This window comes from Lithobates pipiens, unplaced genomic scaffold (assembly GCF_037356315.1).
Source record: "Lithobates pipiens isolate NorthernLeopardFrog02 unplaced genomic scaffold, aLitPip1_a1.2 Scaffold_3, whole genome shotgun sequence".
Taxonomy (NCBI): Eukaryota; Metazoa; Chordata; class Amphibia; order Anura; family Ranidae; genus Lithobates; species Lithobates pipiens.
Genome location: NW_027507790.1, coordinates 75,944,580 through 75,970,982, shown reverse-complemented (window position 1 = coordinate 75,970,982; position 26,403 = coordinate 75,944,580). Strand labels below are relative to the sequence as shown.

General features: G+C 46.2%; 1 protein-coding gene across 2 annotated transcripts in view; it reads right to left on the bottom strand.

Moving 5' to 3' along the window:
* The window catches only part of DHX37 (DEAH-box helicase 37), a 108,121-nt gene that overhangs the window by 7,023 nt on the left and 74,695 nt on the right, over positions 1 to 26,403 (bottom strand). For both annotated transcript variants that reach the window (XM_077461824.1, XM_077461825.1), the window contains exons 20-25: positions 22,714 to 22,838; positions 21,733 to 21,849; positions 21,478 to 21,650; positions 12,132 to 12,246; positions 11,138 to 11,275; positions 10,488 to 10,582 (exon numbers count right to left, since the gene is read on the bottom strand). In XM_077461824.1, the coding sequence (XP_077317950.1) occupies positions 10,488 to 10,582; positions 11,138 to 11,275; positions 12,132 to 12,246; positions 21,478 to 21,650; positions 21,733 to 21,849; positions 22,714 to 22,838 (763 nt within the window). The remainder of the gene's footprint in view (positions 1 to 10,487; positions 10,583 to 11,137; positions 11,276 to 12,131; positions 12,247 to 21,477; positions 21,651 to 21,732; positions 21,850 to 22,713; positions 22,839 to 26,403) is intronic.

The window sequence follows — 26,403 nt, the reverse complement described above, 5'->3', positions numbered from 1 at the left end:
AGCTATTAGAACATTAATAAAAGTGCGCATGCACCAGCACGTAGACAAGGAATCCCTTCCAGGAACCTGTGTAGGCACACACGTCGGCGTCTCTGCGCACATTCATAAATGCCCAATCTCAGAACTGGTGCCAAGTGCTCTATTAGAGGGGACGAATAGTGACTGGTCATTGATGATCTGTAGCTACCTGTGGCCCTTGTTAATGTATTTCCTTTTTTTTTCTGCTGCCTGACTACCTGTTGCTAACTCGGCTTGTCCCTAGATATCTCCTTGACTCTCTCCTAAATGTAACCTTGGCTTGCTGTTTGACCTTTCTTCTGTCTGATCTCCTGTGTATGACCCCAGCTTGTCTCCAGACCCTGCTTCTGTTGTTGCCAACTACCTGTTCATACCCCTGGCTTATTTCCAGGCCCTGCCTCGGTTACTGGCTGCCTACCTGTGTATGACCCTGGCCTGACCAGGTCTTCTCTTCCAGTTACCTGCATTAAAGTTCTGGCTACCCTTCCAGATCTGCCTTGCACTTTCACACCACAAGTTCACAGGTCAGCTACCACAGCTCCTTCCATGGGTGATTATGAGATGTCCTTCTGCTGAATAAGTTATGATCTCTGCAGACCATCTCTATAGGCCACTATCTATTGCTGAGGACTCCTGCACCAGTACTGCCATCAGCTTTGCACTCTTGTTCCCAAGTTCAGGTTTGTTTGGACCAGAACAGAAAGGGAAGCCCCCTTGTCATTTCGATCTACACACAGGTACATGACAGCTATCAAGGTAACTTGACGATCCAAGCTCAGACATACATTAAAGAAAACAGTTACAATACCAAACGGGTCCTCAATAGGACAGAATTAAATACCAAACTAAAATGTTTCAAGCTGTATCTAAGCCAGTAAAAGATGCAATGACTGGTTTGCAAAGTGGTGATTTGTGTTTTATATGAAGAATTGGGTACTCTGGAAGAAAGATTTCACATTTCCGTACAATTTCCTCCTTAACATAGTTCAGAAATAACAGGATTTTTATAACAGCTTACCTGTAAAATCCTTTTCTTTTGAGGTACATCACGGGACACAGAGACTCAGTAATTACTGGTGGGTTATAGGGTATCATTAGGTGATTGGACACTGGGACACCCTAGACAGGAAGTTCAATCCCCCATATATCCACTCCCCCTACTGGAGGTACCTCAGTTTTGTAGCAAAGCAATATAAGTGTATTAGAAGAGGGGAGGGACCTCTGTGTCCTGTGATGTACCTCAAAAGAAAAGATTTTTACAGGTAAGCTGTTATAAAAATCCTATTTTCTTTCTCGTACATCATGGGAAACAGAGACTCAGTAATTACTGGTGGGATGTCCCAGAGCAATGCTATCTGAAGGGAGGGGAACCACACAACATAGGGTGTACTCAGACCTGATGACCCTGTACCGCTACCTGCACCACACTACGCCCAAAAGGCGAAGTCCTCATGCCTTCTCACATCCACCTGATAAAATTTGGTGAATGTATGGATTGATGACCAGGTAGCGGCCTGCAGATTTGAGCCATGGAGGCCTGGTGATGCACCACCCACGAAGCACTAATAGCCCTAGTGGAGTGCGCCTTGATCTGAAAAGGCGGAATCTTTTGCTTCAAACCATAAGCTTGAACAATTACTTGTCGAATCCATTTAGCAATAGTAGATTTTGATGCTGCCTGTCCTCTCTTAGGATCCTCTGGCAATACGAACAAAACATCCGTTTTGCGAACCTGAGCCATCGCTTCCAGATAGGCTTTTGACTGCTCTCACTACATCCAAAGAATGTAGTGACTTCTCTTCCGTTGAACAGGGATTTGGAAAAAATGAAGGCAGAACAATATCTTGGTTTAGATGAAAATCTAAGACCACCTTCGGTAGAAAATTAGGATGAAGGCGTAACACCACTCTATCCTTGTGCATTATCAGATACAGTTTTTTACAAGAGAGGGCCGCTACTTCTGATACTCTTCTGGCAGAAGAAATGGCCATTATAAAAATTTATTTCCTTGTCAACAGAACTAAGGGAATCTAATGTATCGGTTCAAAAAGGCTGCTTCTGTAAAGCTGACAGAACCAAATTCAAATCCCAGGGGTTCAAAGGCGCCCTAACTGGAGGATTAAGGCGCGTTACCCCTTGTATAAAGCTTCGGACCAAAGAATGTGAAGCAAGTGGACGTTGAAACAGAACCGATGAGGCCGAGACTTGGCTCTTGATGGTACTCAAGGCCAGTTTCATCTCTAACCCATTTTGCAGAAATTCGAGGATTCTGCCTATGACATATTTTCTGGGGTGCCAACCCCTGGATTCACACCAGGAGACATATGCTTTCCAGACTCTATGATAAATCATTCTGGAAGCTGGCTTTCTCGCATTAATCAAGGTAGATAACACAGGGCCCGAAAGCCCACGATTCTTCAGAATGTGGGTTTCAATAGCCACACCGTTAAATTTAGCGTTTGTAAGGTAGTATGGAATACTGGTCCCTGGGATAGCAGGTCTGGACGGGACGGTAGGGTCCAAGGAGAGCCTACCGCCATCTTCACTATTTCTGCATATCAAGCTCTTCTGGGCCATGCTGGGGCCACCAAAAGCACCAACTTATTTTCCTGCCTGATCCTGAAAAGCAGTCTTGGCAGTAGCAGAATAGGAGGGAACGCATAAGTCAGAGAGAACTGATGCCATGGAGTAACCAACACATCTGTCCTGCATGCAAGAGGATCCCTCATTCTTGACACAAAGTTGTTGACCTTGTTGTTGAACCTGGACGCAAAGAGATCTACATCCCGAACCCCCCATCTTTGGCATATGGCCAAAAAGACGTCGGGGTGGAGAGACCATTCCCTTGGCACTAACTGCTGACGGCTCAAGTAGTCCGCCTGCCAGTTCTCTACCCTCGGAATGAAGACTGCCGAAATGCATGGCACATGTCTTTCTGCCCAGATTAAGATCTGGTTTACTTCTTCCTGAGCTGCTCGACTCTTGGTGCCCCCTTGGTGATTGACATAAGCCACTGCTGTGGCGTTGTCGGACTGGATCCTGACAGGGCAACCCTGCAACCTGAGTGTCCAGGCTTTTAGGGCTAGATACGCTGCACGGATCTCCAGAATGTTGATGGGTAAGGCCCTCTCGGTCCTGGACCATCTCCCTTGGACAGTCGACTGTTCCAGGACTGCCCCCCAACCCGAAAGACTGGCATCTGTTGTTACCACTGTCCAGGTAACAAGGATTTCCAATTCCGCAGTTTTTCGGGCATCAACCACCAGCTGAGGCTCCGATGCATCGGAAAATCTAACGCCTGAACCTTCTTGTTCCAGGCTGATAGGATACTGTTTTTCAGTAGCTTTGAAAGAGACTGAGCGTAGGGATGCTGCCTGGGAATGCCTGTGTCTCCCACACTCACATGCGCCTGTCAGCTGTGTCCCTCCATAGGCTGTGTGCATCTGAAAAAGAGTGCACTTTAAAGCCTGTGTAGCCTAGTGCTCCGCCACCCCTTCCTCCGACCACTTCCACCCCCCCCCACTCATTTTAAAAACGCGCATTTCCCGCGCGAGCAGAGGCTCTAACCCTGCTGGCAAGCATGGAGGGGAGGCTGGGACAGAGGAGAGGGAAGGGCCGGTGGATGTGAAGCCGCTGTAATGGCGGCAACGAACGGGGCGGACGGCGGGGTATATTACCGCTCTCTGCCCTGGCCTGTCTCAGCCCCCTAATCCGTGGAGGGAAAATCCCAGAAGGAAAAAAAACCCTTACCTTCATCCTTCCTGGAGCATGGCTGGAGGAGCATAGAGCGTGGACACTCAAGCAGACAGATCAGGCATGAAAAGGTATGTGCTCTTGGCAGCCCTCGGTGGCGACTATAGGCATAGCATACATTTACTTAAAAGGAGAAAAGCTACTAGAATTAGATAAATTCTTGAGGAGTCTCCCTTACCTTATCCAGCTGCAGGGTCTGAATAACAGACCCAATCTTCACCTCAAACGGTGGGCTCCGTTAGGAAAAAACCTTCAGAGACTGGGGGCCCCTTGAATAGGGGGATCCGCAGTTCTGGGACCATAAAGCACCCTGCCAGGAATATGGCTGAAAAAAACAAATACTGGATCCCAGGGTCCAGCTCTCTAAAAAGAGAAGCGTTACAGGTAAAACCTCGTTTCTTCAGACATGAGGCCCGGGTACCATCCAATTCGGTCTGGAAAAGACACTTTGAATGGATCCGGTTGCATAGCTGGCCCCAGTAAGGATATTCCAGCGGAGCTCAGCACAGCACATCTTTACTTGTGACCAACACTTAAGACACCTGCGAAAAAAACTGAGGTACCTCCAGTAGGGGGAGGGGTTATATGGGGGATTGAACTTCCTGTCTAGGGTGTGCCAGTGTCCAATCACCTAGTGATACCCTATAACCCACCAGTAATTACTAAGTCTCTGTGTCCCATGATGTATGAGAAAGAAAATTAGGTTTTGTATAATGTGTGTATATTTGTATATAAAGCCAGAGAAAAATAGGATTGTTGTACTCACCGTAAAATCCTTTTCTCTGTAATTCACCGACCGACACAGCTCCTCTCTGTAACTAAATGGGTTGTATAGCCTGCCATTAGGAGAACTAGGCAAAATTGTTACACAATACACAGAACTTTTAGTCCCGCCCCAGGGGGGCAGACCCTGTGCTATCAACCCTCCCCACTGATCCCAGGAGATTCAGTACATCAACAAGCAGCATAACGTAGAGAAAAGGAGGGGTGGGTGCTGTGTCGGTCGGTGAATGAAAGAGAAATTTTACGGCAAGTACAAAAATCCTATTTTCTCTTATATTCACAAACCGAACAGTACTGCGTTTTTATCGAAAAACCAGGAAAAAACTCAATTGCAACGACACGGCCGCCTGCAAAACTTTGCGGCCATAACAAGCATCAGCTGATGCACTGACGTCTACCTTGTAGAACTTGGTAAACGTATGGACAGACGACCAGGTCGCCGCCTTACACACCTGAGCGACAGACGCTTGGTGCCGGAAGGCCCAAGACGTTCCGATTGCTCTTGTAGAGTGGGCCGTGACTGGAAAGGGGGGCACCTGCCCCTTCAAGGGGTAGGCTTGGACTACAATCTGTCTGATCCATCTGGAAATGGTGGCCGACGAGACCGCCATGCCTTTGTTTGGACCAGCCACCGAAACAAACAGTGAGTCTGACTTCCGAAAGGGAGCTGTGGCAGACAAATACACCTTTAGAGCCCTAACCACGTAGAGCGCGTGAAGAGACACCTCTTTGGGGTACTTAGGCTTAGGACACAACGATAGTAACACAATGTCCTCATTGATATGAAAAGCCGAAACCACCTTTGGCAGAAAGGACGGTTGCGGACGCAACACCACCTTATCCCTGTGGATGACCAGATAAAGCGACTTTCAGGACAAGGTCGCCAATTCCGAAACCCTCCTGGCCGATGTGATGGCCACTAGAAAGACCACCTCCTGTGAAAGGGTCAACAGGGGAATTTCCCTGATATTGTCAAACGGCGGCTTCTGAAGCGCCAACACCAGGTTCAAATCCCATGGGGGTAACGGTGGACGCACCGGAAGGACTACATGTCGTACCCCCTAAACAACGGTACTCACTAATGAGTGAGACGACAGGGGTCGCTGAAAAAAGACAACCAGGGCTGAAATTTTCCCCTTAATAGTACGCAATGCCAATTTCTGGTCTACTCCACGCTGAAGAAACAGCAGGATCCTGGATATAGAAAAGGAGCACAGATGCCACCCTTTCTCCTCACACATGGAGATGTAGGCCTTCCAGGTACAATGGTATATCTTCCGTGAAGAAGACTTCCGTGCCCTCAGCATAAGAGGAATCACCGAGTCCGACAGCACCTGGCTCCCAATAGCCATGCTGTTAAAGCCAGCGATGGTAAAGCAGGGTGAAAGATTGGACCTTGAGATAAGAGGTCCTCTCACAGAGGCAGTCGCCAGGGAGCGTCTGCCACCAGACGCATCAGGTCTGCATACCAGGGCCGCTGAGGCCAATCTGGGGCAACCAGAATTACTGGAATCCCCTCTGCTTCCACTCTGCAAAGCAGACGTGGCAACAGTTTCAGTGGAGGAAAGGCGTAGATCAGCTGGTACTGATCCCACAGAGCCACCAGCTCATCTGATGCGTCTTCCCACAGATCTCTTGTCCTGGACACGAATCTTGGCACCTTCCGATTGAGACGGGAGGCCAATAGATCCACATCTGGTGTGCCCCATTTCAGGCACAGCAGTCTGAATATCTCCGGATGCAACGCCCATTCTCCTGGGTCCAGCATCTGACGACTCAGATAGTCCGCCTGACAATTTTCCACCCCGGCATGTAAATGGCAGACATGGCCGGAACATGTCACTCTACCCACCAAAGTATGTGAGCGACCTCCCGAGCAGCGCCTGAACTTCTTGTTCCCCCTTGGTGATTTATGTATGACACAGCCGTGGCGTTGTCCGACTGTATCCTGGTCGGACGTCCTTGAAGACATGTCGGCTATGTGTGGAGGCACAGCCTGATCACTCTCAATTCGAGCAGATTGATCGGCAACCTGGATTCGTCCGTTGACCAGAGGCCCTGAGCCGACTGAATCCCCATCACTACACCCCAGCCTGAGAGACTGGCTTCCGTAGTGATCACCGTCCATTTCAGAGGAACAAACGATTTTTCAGACTGAATCACCGGGGACCTCAACCACCAGATCAGAGAGTCTCTGGTTGGCTCACCTGGATCTGCCGATCCAGGGATAATGGAGATTTGTCCCATTTTGTCAATATCTCCTTCTGCAGGACTCTGGTGTGGAACTGGGCATAAGGTACTGCCTCAAAGGAGGCCACCATGAGTCCCAGCACTCGCATGCAAAAGCGGAGCGACGACCACTTGAGGTTCATCAGTAGATTGACGCAGACCTGAGAGTCAGCAATTTGTCCGAGGGGAGAAAAACTCTTGCTTCCCTGGAGTCCAACAGCAACCCCAGGTACTCTAGACGCTGAGTTGGTACAACCACCGACTTCTTTAGGTTCAACAGCCACCCAAATTCTTGCAGGCTCTGCATGGTGATCGCCACAACCTCCTCTAACTCTGAGGCGGAAGATGCTCTCAGGAGGAGATTGTCTAGGTAAACCATGATCGCGATCCCGCACTGCCTCAGCAACGCCAATACTGGAGCCAGTACTTTGGTAAAGACTCAGGGGGCTGATGCCAGGCCAAAAGGAAGAGCCACAAACTGGTAGTGGGCTTCCCCTACTGCCAGACGCAGAAATTTTTGATGCCGAAGGCAAATGGGTATGTGCAGGTAAGCATCCTGGATGTCCAAGGACGCTAGGAAGTCCCCTTGATGGAGTGCAGCGACTACTGAGCAAACAGATTCCATTCTGAACCTCTGCACCTTTACAAAGTGATTGAGGGCTTTTTAGTCCAATATTGGACGTACCCCTTCCTTCTTGGGAACCACAAACAGATTTGAGTAGAACCCCTGGAAGCGTTCTGATTCTGGAACCGGTATAATCACCCCCTGATTCAGCAAGTCCCTTACTGCCCATAGCAGGGTTTCCCGGCGAGCCGGGGACATGGGTATGCTGGAGGGGAAGAATCTGTTTGGCGGCCAAGAGAGAAACTATCTTGTAGACTGTGGAAATCAGATCGCAGACCCATTGGTCGGATAACCGGGAGGTCCACCGGGCTGAAAACTCCCGAAGATGACCCCCCACCCGATAAGTGGGTGGGGGCAAACCTTCATGCGGTAGCGCTTTTGGTCGCAGGCTTGCGGTTCCAGGGACGCTTCTGACCATCCGTGGGCGTCCTGTCAGGCTGGGGACGTTTTGCCGAAGCACCGGGCGGACGAAAAAGCCGCTTGTGAGCGGAAAAGGAGGGCCCTTGCCTGTGGCGAGGCTCCTTAGCCTTCCTGGCCTGTGGGAGTAGGGTACTCTTACCACCAGTGGCATTCTTAATGTCATCCAACGAGGCTCCAAAGAGCCGCTCGCCAAGGAAGGGAAGATTCGTCAGGGCTTTCTTGGATGCCTGGTCAGCAGACCAGCATTTAAGCTAAATCAGGCGCCTCAGCACCACAGCTGATACTGAAGCCTTGGATAACAGAGGGAGAGTATCCAGGGCCGCGTCACAAACGTACTTAAGGCCTTGCACTAGTTGGTCTGCTAGCTCCACACAGACAGGGGATGCGTTCTGCTCTCCCAATTCGCGGTGCAAAAGTTTTGCCCACTCAGTCAGTGTCTGTGACACCAGTGCGGATGCCAGTACAGGTGGCACAGCCGACCCCACGACAGTAAAAAAGGAAAGAGCCACCGCCTCGGCCTTCCTGTCCGTGGGATCCTTGAATGCAGGAGTCCCCTCAACCGGGATCGTGGTTACTTTAACCTAGATACAGGGGGGCCCACGACCGGAGGAGCCGAACACTTTCTGAGAAGGCTTTCCTCAAAGGGGTAACGCAGAGCCAAATTTTTGGGGACCGAAAAGGTCCGTTGCGGGCGACCCCATTCCCTGTAGATGAATTTGTCAAAGTAAGTCAAATACGGGAACACCTTAGGTGAACGCGCTGGCTTGCGGAACCCAAAAGGGACCGGTACATCAGCAGAGGGATCCACTGGCTCCTGTATCTTCAGGGTATCACGCACAGCTGTGAAAACTGCTCCAACTAGCGCTTTATAGCGCCCGGAACCGGAATCATCCTCACTGTCCCAACGGTCCTGGTCAGCCACGTCTGATAGGTCAGAGCAGAGGTCACCAGCCACAGCAGGGCCCGAGTCTGCATCAGAGCTCTCCCCAGAGGACGGGGGGGCAGGGGCCTCTTACGTGCACCCTTCCTGCCACGCACCGCCCCATCTTTGCAACAAAGGCATCAAGGACCGCCGTCAGGGTGCCCATGTGCACCGTGCCATCCACAGGTGACCCGGTTGCAATAGCCTGGATTTCGGGGGAAGAAACACCAGTTTCTGAAGCCATGCTGACCCTATCCTGTCTGCCGCCTGCAAGGGGACTTAGGACAGTGCAGGTCCCACCCTCCTGCTGCCACCACGTGGGGGGGGGTGGTACTTAGCGCTAGGCTCACCACCCTGGGGCCTCTGTGAATGCCACCAGCAGTGCCTGTAGTCCCAAGGAGGTTCCCAGCTGCAGAGAGGAGGAATCTGTGTCAGCAGCAGCTGCTTATAACAGTGGTGAAATGTTCTGCAGAGCTAGCTTCAGCATTCAGCAAGGAGCCATCCAGCGTCCTGTACACACGGTGGACACAGGAAGCAGCAAGTGAGAGCACATGTAATGCTGTCACAAGAGAACTGCGGCGAAAAGAGCGCTCAGGCTTCAAGAAAATGGAAACTAAACTAACAATGTAACTAATAGGAGATCCTAAGGAAGATGGCTGCTGAAGCTCACAAGGGGAATACAGGCTTTCCCACATCCAAGATGGTCGCCGGACAGCGCCATGCGTTGACAGAACAAAACTAGAACAGTGCTGCCTGCCTACAGCCAGAACAACCTCCAAAGACCCTCTTTGGGACCCCCCAGACCGGGACCAGAACCAATGCCAGCCGCACAGAGCCCCCACAGGTGAGAATCCAGCGAACCCACACACTCCACCTGCAGCACATGCAGCCACCCCCCTCAGAGGGGGGAAGGAAGGGATATAGGGACTTGGGAGAGAAGATAGGGAGGTGAGGTGGCCCCCAAATCGAACCCCCAGGGAATGCCCAGCTGCTCACCCCACCGAGAGCCGTACTTACCAGTCCCGAAGGGCTGGGAGACATTCCATCACAGACCCACTCCTGCGCAGTTACAGGGTAGCTGCTGGCCCGGTATACTGTGATCGAGACGGCAGTAGCCTGGTCATATGTATACCCCGGAGCATTGAAGCTCACCAACCACCTCCGGAGCTTAGGCATGTCGTGGCCTGCCGAGCCTTAGCTGCGGCCTGCTCACGCTCGGGGAGACTACAAGGATAATCATTAACCAGCCTGTCACCCAGCCGGCAGTTGATAGAAGATCCCAGGATCTTTCATCTTGCGCAAAAAACATCAAACCTGCAGCAAAAACATGGACCGAGAGGGCCCGCAGGGTTCCTAGGTCATTCTCCTTACTAGGCAAAATAAAAACTGAATCTCTTGGGAGCAGTGGGGAGGGTTGATAGCACAGGGTCCGCCCCCCTGGGGCAGGACTAAAAGTTCTGTGTATTGTGTAACAATTTTGCCTAGTTCTCCTAATGGCAGGCTATACAACCCATTTAGTTAAAGAGAGGAGCTGTGTCGGTCGGTGAACATAAGAGAAACACGAGTTCTACTTTGCTGTATGTGTGTGTAACACTTGTGCCAGTGCAAAAAGCGTGATAGTAACAAATATCCACAGAGGAACGGAAAAGACAGAAGTGTTTTTTTTTTTTTGCATCCAAATAAAAATACATTCTTGTTTCACTCCAATTATGCCTTTTTGTTCATTTCTATTCATACCTTTCCTTCCAACAAAAACTTGGCAAAATATTTGTAACGTTCTAGACCACATGGATAATCAACAATCACAGCAGGCAGCTGCCATCCAACTCGATCTATGGGAGAGAGCAGAGATTAGAACATACCATCTGGAAACGTGATCTTAACTAAAATGTTATAATTATCAAAGTTAATATACTAATGGTTATGTGTTAAGTTCATGAGAAGCAAAGTACTGAAGTTAAAATTAAAAAGAATTCTCATAATTTAGCTCCACAAGAGAATGATATTTGACCTACACAGTAAGTCACCCATTAAATAATATATTCAAAAGGTCTATTAACTTTTATAAAGTTGGTATTACATATGTGTAAGCATGGGTCCATTGGTAAAGGCATGTATGGGGCTCATAACTCTAGGACAGCACCCTTGGAAGATAAAATGTTACATCTATAGGGGAGCATAGTGCAAACAGCTGCAAAATGCCCTAACATGTTATCTACATTAAAAGCCAGATGGCAGTGCATGAACGCTTGTTACTTTGAATTTCATCAGCTCCAATGTCAGTAGCATTACAGCAAACGTGCAATTACAAAATCTAAACTGTGAGCACATAGGTGTGACAACATGCTGGCAAGTAAAGTTGAGCAAGTATTTCATAATATACATACAGAAAGTACTGGTTCTGTGACATTTTATTCTTCCTGTTTCAGCACAATAGAATGGTGAAGGGTCTTCCAGAGGGTCTGCAAAGTGACAGTATTGTGGAAGCAGAGCAGGAATCCACTCAGACTCTATGGATGAAACTCCTGCAATAATGGCACAAGGCATTAGACGCGTCTCTTAAACATTCAGTTCCAGCAAAGGAATACAAACTAAGAATTACAGCCAAAGGAATCAACAGATTTCTATGAAAACTCATGTTGAATCTGGAAACAGTTTGACGTACACTATATGTTATGTGTGTGATATCGATGGGCGGACTGATAGAAGTGAGGCTTGGTTCTCACGGATATACAATGGAGTTGGCTCTTCTTCAAAGGAGCTGATCTGTGATGATGGTATAGTGTATGTGGACCTTGCTCTTGTCCCTAGGTTGCTACCTCTCTGAACTTGACAAAAAGAGCATTCGGTAGGTGATACACTCTGGGGTGAGTATTGAGAAGCACCTAGTACAAAGGTCCATATCACTTAAAGGTCATATTGAAATGTTATTGGTAAAGAACAAATACAGCTAACATGTTTCAGGGAAAAGTTGCAAATTTCAACTTCCAGGAAAAGACACCACAGCTCTGGACACAGATTATCTGCATCCCATGATATGTGTCCATCCTTGTATGGACATAAACAGTGGCATGTACCTAAAGATCCATAAAATCACTGCATTTTTCAGTGCGTTATTGATTTTAACAGAGTGACACCTGCAATTCCCTGGGCACATAAACACAACTCTCTGCACTGAGGTATGGGTCTGTATGCCCATTTGAATGAAGCCTAAAAAAGGTACAAAAAAATAGTAAGAAAACCAACAAAATAGTCCATATTATATTAAGATTATACTTTAAGTGTTTTATAGATATACTTCTATTAGATGGCTGCACCCCTTTCATCATATTTTATTTATACATCTAAGACAAAGAAACAAATAGCTAAATCATACCACACCTTTCATGTACATCTTTGTTGTTTCAAAAATTTCCTGGTAAACTACAAAATCGGGAAACTGCTTGAACAGGGAAGAGTTTGGATGGGTGAACACTGGATCTTCAAGCAGAGGAGTCTGAAAATGTAATTAGGCAACACTGTTAAGGAATAAACAACACTGAAAACTGTTTAAGATTTCATAAAGATTATGATTTTTTTTAAATAATATTCTGAAATCAGCAGATATATTCTGCTATCAGAATATTCTCTTTTTGGAGAGTGCATTTCAATGATTCATGCGCATGTGATAGCGTGCAGATGGTTTAACCCTCTTGGGTCCATGTTGCAAGATCCAAAAGCCATGTGTGCCTTTTGTAGGTACCTGTATAAATGAAATCCTATTTGGATTTATCATTAATGTCTCTCACTTCCACCCTAGAATTTAATTATATTAAATATCTCCCATGCTAGGTAATCATTTACTAGGCCATTGATTCTTTTGAGATTGTCCCCAGATTAGCATTCCAGAGAGATTATTATATTGCCTTATTGTAATCCTACATCAGTACTCTTTAGGATTCAACTTGGAGAGGAACGTATGAGTAGTCCAATTAATTACCTTTTTTGGCACTCCATTTAACTTTACCCATTGGGTGAGTTTCTGGATTATAGTATTTTGACTGAAACATAGTAGTTTTGTGATTAAAGCATAACTCTAGTTTTATTGAAAAAAAAAAGATCCCCCTCTAGGTGATCTATGTACATTGCAAGGATTATAACATTTGTTGCAGATTCCTAGTTTTTGCTATTTTGAAGAAATCCCTGTGTGTTCCTCTGTGCTGAGTGGGTCTAATGGGAGTGGTTTCATAAATATCTATCAGCTATGCACCTGCACAGTACTAATGAGGAATCCTGCTGGGCCTGCATCCCTTTAGATGTGTGTAGCTATTGTGAGTATCTCACCAAAAAATACATTTTTGTTGCGGGGATGCCTGAAGTCTGACTTGTATCTTAGGCAGACTTCTGGGGAAATTGGTAAGCCAATCACACAAGCAGGAAATTATGTTTCTGGGGAGTGGTCAGTACACATTCTGTGTACAGAATAACTCCATGTAGCCATACCGCACTTAATTTATAGAAAATTATAGTGGCTGTAGATTGAAAAGGAAAGGTAATTTTTAAGAACATTCAATAACAATATCATTAGTGTCACAAATGTATACGCCATATTATTTTTTCTTTATTTGCTATTTTTTCCCCACGAAAGTGGAGATACCCTTTAAGTATTTTCTTTTTTTTTGCAGTGTTTGCTGCTCTGTTCATTAGTGTCGAACACTTGCAGGAAGAGGTGGAGTTTCGAAACACATCTGTAAGGTGTCTGTGAGTTGTGGCTGTCGCATGGAGGATGCAATACAGCCAATTCAGGTGTTCCATCCTTGCAATGTGGGTTGGTGTCATCCCGGGTTCATTCAGGCTGTCAGTACCTTTCCTCTTCCCTGGATGCCACTTTAACACAGAGAGCGAGTCAAGTCCACATACAGTGATCCGAGCTGTAGATCTTGCTCTGTGATAACAACGCTCAGCTTTTGTAAGTGCAATTCCCTGTTTTTTTTTATTTTTTGTTAATACATTGTTTTACCTGCACTATACAGTTTGCTTTGCTTGTTCTTTTTTAGTTATAGTTTTCACACTCCCCAAGTGTTTTCGCGGCAGGGCTGCAAAGACTGTGTGGGGTCACCTATACTACTATTTTGATTCCTTTCCACCGGAGACTTCCGTAATGATTTTATCAAGGGATTTCCCAAATAGGTGTTCAATGTCAAAAGGCTTGTGTAGGAAATGCTTTTTTACAAGCAGGTCCAGCAGACCAAGTTTTTAACTACTAAGCATTGGTAGAGAGAGAAGATGGCATTCTAGAGACTCGGCAAACTATATTCTCAAGAGTGTCAACACAAAACAATAATGCTGAGGGTATCGCCTGAACTTGTTCTAAAAGCGGGAAAATGTTCTGGTCTTTGTTCATTTGTTTTGTCTGGTAACAACAGTCTAGCAGATAGACATTGCAGTATAAAATTACTGTACTCCAATGTCCTTCACAGTCACTAGATCTCAATCCAATCGAGCACCTTTGGGATGTGATGGAACAGGAGAATCGCATCATGAATGTGCAGCCACTACGTGATGCTATCATGTCAATACGGACCAAAATCCCTGAGGCGTGTTTCTAACATCTTGTTGAATCTATGCCACAAAGAATTAAGGCAGCTTTGAAGGCAAAAGGGGCCAACCTGGTACTAGCAAGGTGTATTTAATAAAATAACCTTATTTTTTTTTTAAGTAAAAGAAGGAGGTTGGGACTTTAAATGAGGCATATATGTAGAGGCTAGAGAGTAGTCAATATTTAGAAAATTTATGTTTATTATACCATGGAAGAAAAAACATCTCATAAAAGGGTACATACATATGAAATCAATGCCATAAAAATGAAAGTGAAAATTAAAAAACAAAAACTTACAGAGCAAATATTTATATTACTTATATCCACAGAAGTGGAGACCACCTCCACCGTTATTTGGACATGGTTTCTCTGGGATTCCGCTCATGCTCCTGGCTGTGTCCTCTATCTAGCCTTATATACACAGTACATGTGAGTAATTTAAGGGACAATATATTCATCCCTTTTATTCACTACTTTTTTTCACATTTTAGACATTATTAGATCCTTGCTTACTTATGTCCTCTTTTTGTAGAGTACGGTTGCATCTGCCCCTGAAGAGTTGCTATCACCCAACAAAATGCGTCGGGAGTACATTAGATGTATCATGTTCACACTGATGGCTTCACAAACCTTTCTACTTCATTACATTCAATAATTTAATACATTTGTCAATGATATTGAGGCCAGCCTTTTATACCATACCATGCTATGTGCTATGTTATTCTTTTTGATATGTGTCGCATGGTTTTGCAGCATGTTTTTATGACGTTTTGATTTTATATGTATGTACCCTTTACTAGATGTTTTGTCATCCATGGTATAAAAAACATAGGTTTTCTAAATATGGACTACTCTCTAGCCTCTACATATATGCCTCATTTAAAGTCCCAACCTCCTTCTTTTACATAAATACAGGAATGGAGGCACATGAATACATGTGTCTCATTTAAAAAAAAAACAAAAAACCTTTTCGGTTTTTTTTATGCTTTTTTAAATAATTCTGTTTATAGGCATCTGGAAGATATCCTAAAGACGTTTATTGCCCTTTCAGGTTCTGTCCTGCAGCCAGCAGGTGGACATGATAGCTGCTGGGTAGAAGAAAACAGGCAAAATGCATCAGAAGCCACCATATCTAAGGACTGGTCAGCTGCAATATATGACATTTTTGCTTTTGGGTTTAATTAGAGCTGCACAATTTATCGTCAAGAATCGTTATCGTGATCTTGACTAAAGTGTTTCACAATTCTTTCTATGCAAAGAATTCTCTCTGCTCTTCTGAAGCCACAGCCTTCAAAAGGAAGAGAAAAACTGGGCAGTCTGCCAAGAATCAAAACATTCTTTATCAGTTGAACTTAAGTATAAACATTGTAACAATTTGTCAATGGAATAGACCATGTTTAAGTGAAAAAATGTAAAAACAAAAAACTAACCATAAAGTTAGCCCATTTTTTTTTTTTGTATAATGTGAAAGATTTTACATTGGGAGAATCCTGATCTTTTTATTTTAAGCAAAAAAATCCTGATTCTCATTTTGGCCAGAATCATGCAGCTCTAGGTTTAATACAGTCAGGTGAGTTTGAGAACGGAGATGGCAGAATCCACTAATGGAAAAATAGGATTTTTTTGTACTCGCCGTAAAATCCTTTTCTCTGTAATTCACCAACTGACACAGCTTCTCTCTTAGCCATTGGGATGTTACGTCACCTTTAGGAGAAGACTAGGCATTACATGTTATGAAAAACACAGAATTCTTAGTTCCACCCAAGGGGCGGTCCCTTAGGTAACAACCCCCCAGCCTGCCATGCAGCCATCAGTACATCAACAAGCAGTATAACGTAAAAAAAATAAGGAGGGGCGGGTGCTGTGTCAGTCAGTGAATTACAGAGAAAAGCATTTTACGGTGAGTACAAAAAATCCTATATTCACCTACTGACACAGCTCCTCTCTTAGCCATTGGGACGTCCCCAAGCAGTGCCAAAACGAGGGGTGGCAAAAACAGCATAAAAACTTCATCTACCATGGCAAGTGGGAACTTGTAGGAACTTTACCCACAAAACGATAGTGTATGGCAAAAACACCACAAAAAAATCAGAGTGCTCCTCAACAGAGACCCTGCCTTCAAACCGCACCAAAACTGCGGTAGACGTTCCAATTGCCCTTGTGGAGTGGGTCGTGACCAGAAAGGGGGACACCTGCCCTTTCAAGGCATAGGCTTGCACTACAATCTGCCTGATCCACCTGGAAATGGTGGCTGACGAGCCCGCCATGCCTTTCTTGGGACCAGCCACCGAAACAAACAGCGAGTCTGACTTTTGGAAGGGAGCTGTGGCAGACAAATACACCCTCAGAGCCCAAACCACGTCAAGGGAATGGAGGGCCACCTCCTTAGGATGTGTCAGCTTAGGACACAGAGATGGTAACACAATGTCCTCATTGATGTGAAACGCCGAGACCAACTTCGGCAGAAAAGAAGGTTGCGGACGTAACACCCCCTTATCTTTATGGATAACCAGATAGGGTGACTTGCAGGACAAGGCCGCCAGTTCCGAAACCCTCCTGGCCGATGTGATGGCCACTAGAAAGACCACTTTCTGGGAAAGAGTCAACAGAGGAATCTCTGATATTTTCAAAAGGCGGTTTTTGCAGCGCCGATGACACCAAATTCAGATCCCACGGAGGTAACAGTGGATGCACCGGAGGAACAACATGCCGGACCCCTTGGACAAAGGTACTCTCTAGAGAGTGAGACGCCAGGGGTCACTGAAAAAAGACAATCAAAGCTGATATTTGTCCTTTAATGGTGCTGAAAGTCAATTTCTGGCCTACTCCTCGCTGAAGAAACAGCAGGATCCTGGATATAGAAAAGGAGTATGGAAGCCATCCTTTCTCCTCACACATGGAGATGTAAGCCTTCCAGGTACGATGATATATCTTCAGAGAAGAAGATTTCTGTGCTCTCAACATATTTAAGAGACCAGACCCCAGTTCCTCAACACCTGGCTCTCAATAGCCATGCTGTTAAAGCCAGCGATGGTAAAGCAGGATGGAGAATCGGATCTTGAGACAGAAGGTCTTCTCGCAACGGTAGCCACCAGGGGGCGTCTGCCACCAGGCACACATTAGGTCTGCGTACCAAGGACGCTGAGGCCAATCTGGGACAATCAGTATTACTGGGATCCCCTCACCCTCCACTCTATGAAGCAGACATGGTAACAGTTTCAGTGGAGAAAAGGCATAGATCAGCTGGTACTGATCCCACAGAGTCACCAGCGCGTCTGACACGTCTGCCCACAGATCTCTTGTCCTGGACACGAATCTCGGCACCTTCCGATTGAGACAGGAGGCCAGAAGATCCACATCTGGTGTGCCCCACCGCAGGCACAGTAGCCTGAATACCTCCGGATGCAACGCTCATTCTCCTGGGTCCAGCATCTGGCGACTTAGATAGTCCACCTGCCAGTTCTCCACTCCCGGGATGTAAATGGCCGACAGGGCCGGTACATGTCGCGCTGACCACAGAAGTAAGTGAGCGACCTCCCATGCGGCGGCCAAGCTTCTTGTTCCTCCTTGGCGATTGACGCATGCCACAGCTGTGGCATTGTCTGACTGGATCCTGATTGGATGCCCTCGCAGTCTCATCGACTATGTGAAGAGGCATGGCCCAATCACTCTCAGTTCGAGCAGATTGATCGGCAACTTGGATTCCTCTGTCGACCAGAGGCCCTGAGTCGACTGAACTCCCTATACTCCACACCAGCCAGATAGGCTGGCGTTCGTTGTGCTCACCATCCATTTCAGAGGTAGGAACGACTTCCCGGTCTGAAGTACCGGGGACCTCAGCCACCAGATCAGGGAATCCCTGACCACCTGAATCTGTCGATCCAGGGACAACAGAGATTTGTCCCACTTCGTCAAAATTTCCTTCTGCAGAACTCTGGGACTGGGCATACCGTACTGCCTCGAAGGAGGCCACCATGAGTCCCAGGACTCGCATGCGGTAGCATAGCGACGAGGTCACCATGAGTCCCAGGACTCGCATGCAGAAGCGCAGCGATGACCACTTGTGGTTCATCAGCAGTTTTACCATGGCTGTGAGAGTCTGCACCTTGTCTGAAGGGAGAAAAACTCTCACTTCCATGGAGTTCAGCAGCAAGCCTAGGTACGCCAAACGCTGAGTCGGTACGATCACCGACTTCTTTAGGGTCAACAGCCACCTAAATTCCTGCAGGGTCTGCATGGTGATCGCCACATCCTCCTCTAACTCTGAGGCGGAAGATGCTCTCAGGAGGAGATCGCCTAGGTAACCCACAAACGCGATCCCGCGTTGCCAAAGCAACGCCAAAACAGGAGCCAATACCTTGGTAAAGCCTCAGGGGGCTGATGTCAGACCAAAAGGAAGCACCACAAACTGGTTGTGGGCTTCCCCGACTGCAAACCGCAGAAACTTTTGAAGCCGAAGGCATGTGGGTAGCCATCCTGGATGTCCCGGGAAACCAGGGAGTCCCCTTGATGGAGTGCAGCGATTACTGAGCGAACTGATTCCATTCTGAACCTCGGTACTTTTACAAACTAATTGAGGGCTTTTAGATCCAAGATTGGACGTACCCCTTCCTTCTTGGGAACTACAAACAGGTTTGATTAGAACCCCTGGAAATGTTCCGATTCCGGAACAGGTACTATTAATCCCCGATTCAGTAGGTCCCTTACCACCCCCAAGAGGGCCTCCCGGTGAGCCGGGAGTACGGGCATGCTGGAGGGGAAGAATCTGTTTTGCGGTCAAGAGAGGAACTCTATCGTGTAGGCGGAGGAAATCAGATTGCAGACCCATTGGTCGGACACCCGAGAGGTCCACCGGGCTGCAAACTCCCATGTATTTGGGGACCGGAAAGGTCAGTTGCGGTCGACCCCATTCCTTGTAAATGAACTCGTCAAAATAAGTCAGATACGGGAACACCTTAGGTGTACGGGCTGGCTTACGGAACCCAAAAGGGACCGCTACATCAGCAGCGGGATCTGCTGGCTCTTGAATCTTCAAGGTATCACGCACAGCTGTGATAAGTGCTCCAACAAGCGCTTTATCGCACACTGACCCGGACAGGGACTCATTCTCACTGTCCGAACGGTCCTGGTCAGCGTCATCTGAAATGACAGAACCGGGGTCACCAGCCTCAGCAGGGCCTGAGTCTGCGTCAGAGCTCTCCCCAGAGGAGGGGGGGGGGCAGGGGCTGCTTTACAGCACCTTTGTGCCCACGCACCGCCTCCATCTTGGCAACGAACAAATTGAGGACCGCCGACAAGGTGTCCAGGGGCACTGCGCATTCCACAGGCGAACCGGTTGCAATTGCCTGGATTTCGGGGAAGAAACACCAGTTTCTGAAGCCATGCTGACCCTACCCTGTCTGCCACCTGAAGGGGACTTAGGACAGTGATGGTCTCACCCTCCTAACTGCTGCTGGCTGAGGGGCTCTTTCCCGCAGGACTCACCACCCTGACTGGTTCTGCGCTGTCCAGCAAGTAGTGACTGTGTTATCTGTCAGCTCCCAGATGCAGAGGAATTGTCACTGTGTCATCCAAAGCTGCTGCTTATGGCGCTGAAACCGATCTGCAATGTGCCCAATTTCAAAGAAAATGGCTGACAAGCGTCCAGCATAAGGACATAAAGCACTGAGAAAATGGCCGCCGGACTATAGGAAAGCATGCTGCTCCTGGAGTCTGATGAAAAACATGCTCAGACTTCAAGAAAATGGCCACGGCATCCAGTATAAAGGACAAAATCACAGGGAAAATGGCAGCCAGATACTGAGAGCATGCTGTTCCTTGCCCTCACCTAAGATGGCCGCTGAACACTGAAAACCATGAGGGATAGTGCCATAAAATGGCGGTGATCAGTGCTGCAGGGATTACAGACACAGCCTCAACAGACCCACAGGGAGAGAAAAAACACACCACAGGGTACAGCCAGCCAGCGCAGCCCCCAAGTGAGAGCCCCCCGGAGAGCCCCTGTGCGTGACAGACACACCGCTCAGCAGTCACATGCAGCATCCCCCACGGGGGGGGGGGATAGGGACAGGGAGAGAAGAGAGGGAGGTGAGGGACCCCCAAATCGATCTTCCAGGGAATGCCCAGCCCCACCGAGGCAGGGAGAGCTGCACTTACCAGTCCTGAAGAGCTGGGAAACATTCCACCACAGACCCACTCTCCGATCAGTACGTGGTGGCTGCTGGCCTCGGCACACTGACGCAGACATCAGTAGCCCGGTCATATGTAAGCCCCGGAGCAAAAAAGCTCACGACCACCTCTGGAGCTGAGGTATGTCGTGGCCGGCCTAGCACGTAGCTGCGACCTGCACATGCTTGCTGGCCAGGCTGGAGAGACTACAAGGATAAGGGTATCCAGCTTGTCACACAGCCGGCTGTTGATAGCAGATCACAGGATCTTTCCTCTTGCGCAAAAAGCCTAGCTTCTACAGAAAAAATATGGACTGATGGGCCCGTCAGGGTTCCTAGGTCCTTCTCCTTCACTAGGCAAAATAAAACTGATGGGTGCATGGCAGGCTGGGGGGTTGTTACTTAAGGGACCACCCCATGTAATGTCTAGTCTTCTCATAAAGGTGGCGTAACAACCCAATGGCTAAGAGAAAGCCCATTTCTTTTTAAATTCCTTTACCATAGGACACATTTCAGCAAAAAGCTTAGAGGGAGCGAATACCCTTTCAGGATTGAGGCAGTGCTCAAAGTACACAATTAATGTGTGTGTGTGTGTGTGTGTGTGTGTGTGTGTGTGTGTGTGTGTGTGTGTGTGTGTGTGTGTGTGTGTGTGTGTGTGTGTGTGTGTGTGTGTGTGTGTGTGTGTGTGTGTGTGTGTGTGTGATTTCTTTCCATGGACACCCTCCCAGAAGAAGAGGGCCGCACTGTAGTTGTCTTTTGGCTATAAGGCAGGTCTGAAGAGGTTTAACGTCATTAGCTTTATTGTCCTCATATGTATTTGGAAAATCAATTCCCAAAATACATGGATCTCATGTAAATTTCTAAATTCAGGTTAATCTAGCACAAATACCAATTGGTATTGGGATGGCATGTACATAACATAAAAAGATATTTTTGCACAGTCATAGACAGAACACAGTTATGAATAACACAATTTGCCTACCTTATAAGCATTTTTCCACTTCTCATTGAGAAGTTCTTCAGGACGAATCCGCCTTGCAATGTGATCCCCTAAACCGGACATCACAATCTGCCTCAAATAGTTCACTTGGCTTTCTGTAGGCGGTGGCATCTTAGGATCAAGGAATATGGTGACATCAGGGCACAGTGAATTGACTAGAGAAGAAAGCAGATGCTATGAACTCTTATGGCACACGGATTACAATATTATCTTCAGTAAATTTGTGTGCAGCTTTACCAGCAGTGGTAAGTTGTCCTCTTAAACGTCTTATCTCCATCATGGCTTTAAACCTGAGGCCATTACGTTCACAGAATTTGGGAGTCAAGCCTGAGTATTCACAAGCACCTACTGCACCTGAGTTTAAAATGAGACGCACTATTACTTGTAATTTAAAAGATACAGCATGATTCCACTATTAAATCATCACATTAAACTAAATAAAAGACAAAATGTTGTTTATTTGCTCAATAATTAGAATATCTTAAAATTTCATATATCCTTACGAACATAAAAGTACAGGTTTTGTTTTCTCAGCACAGTTTAGTTTACTATTAAGGACAATGTCTAAATTAGAGTTTAAATCGAGTTTCTGCTTCCAGTAGCGATTTCTTTTCCTCTTTACTTTAAAACTCTACATCTATTCTGCTCTACTGAGCAATTAAAGTAACAAAAGTACTGTGAGGATCTCGGGTCATTCACCCCCTCTAATGCACAACACCACATACCAAATCCAAATACTCACGGCTTTCCACTCCTAGCCAATCCCAACCCCCCCTGTTTTAGGCTGATCCTATTCTGAACAATGCATGCTTTCCCATAACTCTCCGCTCAATAAAATTGCTCACAGAATCTTACATGTTGAGGTTCATACAAAAAGGTGAGCTCCAGTCCTTTAAATGTGAAAAAACACTGGGGTTCATTGTCACCTTTATGGAATCACCATGAAGGTGAACTTGCTTGGGAGTGCTTTAGGACTAAAAACAACCAACCATTTACTTATATTTTGCACTCTGCAGACACTGCATTTTGCAGACTATTGGGACATTGTTTTTACTTGGAGAACTTGGAGTGCTAAACTGGACCCGAGATTGAGGGGGATGGAGAAGCTGATAAAAAGCAGTCACAGAGCCTGTCATGCCTCTTATCTCACCACCCATCATGCCAAGACAACTGCCCTCCAAAAAAAACAAAAAAAACCAGCACATCTGTAATACCTACCTAACATAACCATCAGGTCACCAAGCTTTTGAGCGGGGCCCTGCCCTGCCCATATCTTCTGCATCTGTAATACTCGAGCCTTCTTGGATTTCAGTGCCTCTTTCTCTTCATCACTAATCGCTGGTCTAAAGAAAAACAACACATAATTATGACATTACAAATATACAAATGTTAAAACTACGAGGCAAGTTTTTTTCCCTTGAATGCATGCACAGCCTAAAAAGAAAGTCAGCCACTCTAAACCTTGCAATGCTGTATCCCACTTGGTCAAATCAGCTTCCATGCTTTTCACATTTACCATTAAAATACATAGTACAAATGTAAAAACCATTTTAGAACTCTATAGAGATCTTACAGAATTTCGAGACAGTATATGTGGCTTTCTGTCCTGTAGTTTTCCTACAAAGGTTGATCAAGACAATTTTTTTTTATTTTTAATAAGAAAACTACATAAAACAAGCTTTGAGCACATACATGGGTAATATGACAAATTTATACAGAATTAAAATCATTATGCTTGAATTGTGAAAAAAAAAAAAAAAAAGAAAAAAGACCAAATGCTAAAATGTGAGGTTCAATAGACTGAGGCAAAACCTTAATGCAGAACCCCATACAAAGCACCAAGTGTTTTGGAATTGTGGACAGGTGGTCTTTTGAATATACTCACATATGCGACACTGCACAGCCTAAAGGGGACACGTTTTTCCCTGGCTCAGTTCCCTGTGTACTACTCACTGGACTAAGGGTCAGTTCACACCACACGCAGTCCAGTGCATTTCTTTTCTGCACCAAAAATGCATGGAAAGTAGGTTATATGGTTTGCAATGGCATACTTCACACCAGTGTGGACAGTTCCAGAAAAAAAAAAAGTAGACCATACTGCACTAGATTGCACTGGAACGCACCAAAAGCGCACTGGACCCTAGTGCAGTGGAAAAACCCCCAGAAAACAAAAGAATCTGGAAAGCATATGGAATAGATCTGGGGTGAGTTTTTGTAGAGTGAACCTGCCCTAAATCACATTCATCACCTCTGTCCAATGTGAAGGGAGGTACACACACAAGCAGTAAACGTCAATAAAAGAGCAGTGAAGTTAAACAAGGAAAAGACAGTGACATTTCTGGTTACATAGTGAATCAAGAGCATGTGCATCTATAGGCCTAGACTATAGACCTAGTACATTATCAGCATACATGCATGCTATGTGCCTATCATTAATCCCCCCTACACAGATTAGCAAGAAGAAGACCTTATTTTTTAACCACTTGGCGCCGGTGATATAGCTGAAAGACGGCTACACGAAGGGCTTAAAATGTAGGGGGGTGGGGAGGGGTCCATGGACATCCACTCTGTGATCGCCGAATCCTTAGGACTTGGCTGATCACAGATCGGGGTAAAGGGCCAAACACAGCGAGCCTTTTACCACGTGATCAGCTGTCAGCCAATGACAGCTGATCACGGAAGTAAACAGAAGCCGGTTATCCCCCTTTTTTTTCCCTCACGCTGTCAGCGTGAAGAAAAGAAGAAAGGTGGTAACCGGCTTGTTTTAGAGGGACATCGGTCCCCTTAGTGCCCACCAGTGCTGCTAATCAGTGCCATTTATCAGTGCCCGTAAGTACTGCTAATCAGTGCTGCCAACCAGTGATCATCAGTGCCACTTATCAGTGCTGCCAATCAGTGCGGCCTAACAGAACCTATCAGTGCCGCCATTCAGTGCCATCTCTTCATGCTTCTTATCAGTGTCACATCTCCGTGCTGCCCCATCAATGCAACCCATCAGCGCAGCTTCATCAGTGCCACCCATCAGCACAGCCTCATCAGTGAAGGAGAAAAATAACCTGTTGACAAAATTCTATAACAAAATATGAAAAAAAAATCTACTTTTTTTGTATGACGGCGGGGTGGTGCGGGTCTCGTTCTGGGTGGACATCATATGACGGTGCCCAGAATGGCCGCACTCGCGCATGGCCACGCCGTGTTGCTAGGACACGCCATGACCCGATCTCTGTAAAGAGCCGGAGCTCAGTTCCCCCGATTACAATAAAGCACCCACAGTGCCTGCAGTGTGCCCACCAGTGCCAGCAGTGAGTGCCCACCAGTGCCAGCAAACAGTTCCCACAAGTGTAAGCAATCAGAACCCATTAGTGATGCCAGTCAGTGCTGGCTATCACTGCTGCCCATCAATACCCATCACTGCCACTCATCAGTGCCCACCAGTGCCGCCTATCAGTGCTCAGTGCCACCTATCATTGCCCATAAGTGTGGCATATTCATGCCACCACATCAGCGTCCATCAGTGAAGGAGAAAGATTACTTATTTACAAAATTTACTGACAGAAACTAAGAAAAACTTTTTTTTTTGTAAAAAGAAAAACAACCCAGAAATTATTAAATACCACTAAAAAAAAGCTCTATTTTTGTGAAGAAAATGATAACAATTTCACATGGTTACAGAGTAGCATGACCGTGCAATTGTCATTCAAAGTGTGACAGCGCTGAAAGCTGAAAAATGGCCTGGGCAGGAAGGGGGTTAAGTGCCCTGTATTGAAGTAGTTAAATACCACCAAAAGAAAGCTCTATTTGTGTGAAAAAAATTTATAAAAATGTCATATTGGTATAGTGTTGCATGACCACTCAATTGTTATTCAAAGTGTGAGTGCGCTGAAAGCTGAAAATTGGCCTGGTCAGGAAGATGGTAAAAGTGCCCAGAAAGCAAGTAATTAAAAAGGAGCATTTTTTTCAAAATACATTTTCTAAAGAGATGAGCTTAATGTGCATCTTATCTTATTTATGTGTGGTAAAGCGATTCTAATGTCAAAAGGTTTTTTACCTAAATGCATTACCTGTATTAAGGTAAAAACATTTCCACTGGCTGCACCCCCCCCCCCCCTTAATATTTGCCTGAGTTTTTACTGGTCTCACACGACAGATTGAGAGCAGTGGGAACCATGGTCTCCTGCTGCTGTCAATCAAATCCAGTGAGACAGGAGTAGAGCCGAGCCGCACTGTGTGTCTATGAATGCACATAGCCCGGCTTGGGAGCATGCTCGCATGTGTGCCCCCAGAGCAAGCGGCTTGGTATGGTGGCACATGCAGCACAGGTAGAACAGACCGCGCAGGCAGGGGACACCAAAAGAGGAGACAAGGGGCCCTCTGTGCATTATCCTTCCACAGATCAAGTAAGTATGAACCTCTTTTTTATTTTAAGGTAAAAAATGTAGCCCTTGCAATCACTTAAGTGTTAAAAAAATGTAGTTGTATAGGTAACAAAGGAGCATTGAGTAAAAATTGATAGTTTTACAATGCATGTGCAGGCTCTGCTTCCAGCTTTGCAATGCTACAAAGAGATCCTGTATCACTGCTCCTTTTTACAATGTAACTCAGTAGAATGAGTGAAAGCAATGTAATCCACATCGTTGGCCAATAAATTATCTAAATTATTGTTAAAAGGGAATACAGCATTTTTTTTCTATTTTCTGTATTATACTCAGGACTAAGAAAACTTGAAATAATTTTTTTATTCAGGCATATATATATATTACATAGGAATTTTTTTTTACTTCTAGCCAGTAGGAGCACAGTCAGTCAGGAGCATGGACTCATCTACCTTCCCTGCATGCTTTGTAAATGGACCATATAAAAATGTGACGACAACATAGCTTCTATTGTACTCTCTCTCCCTACAAAACC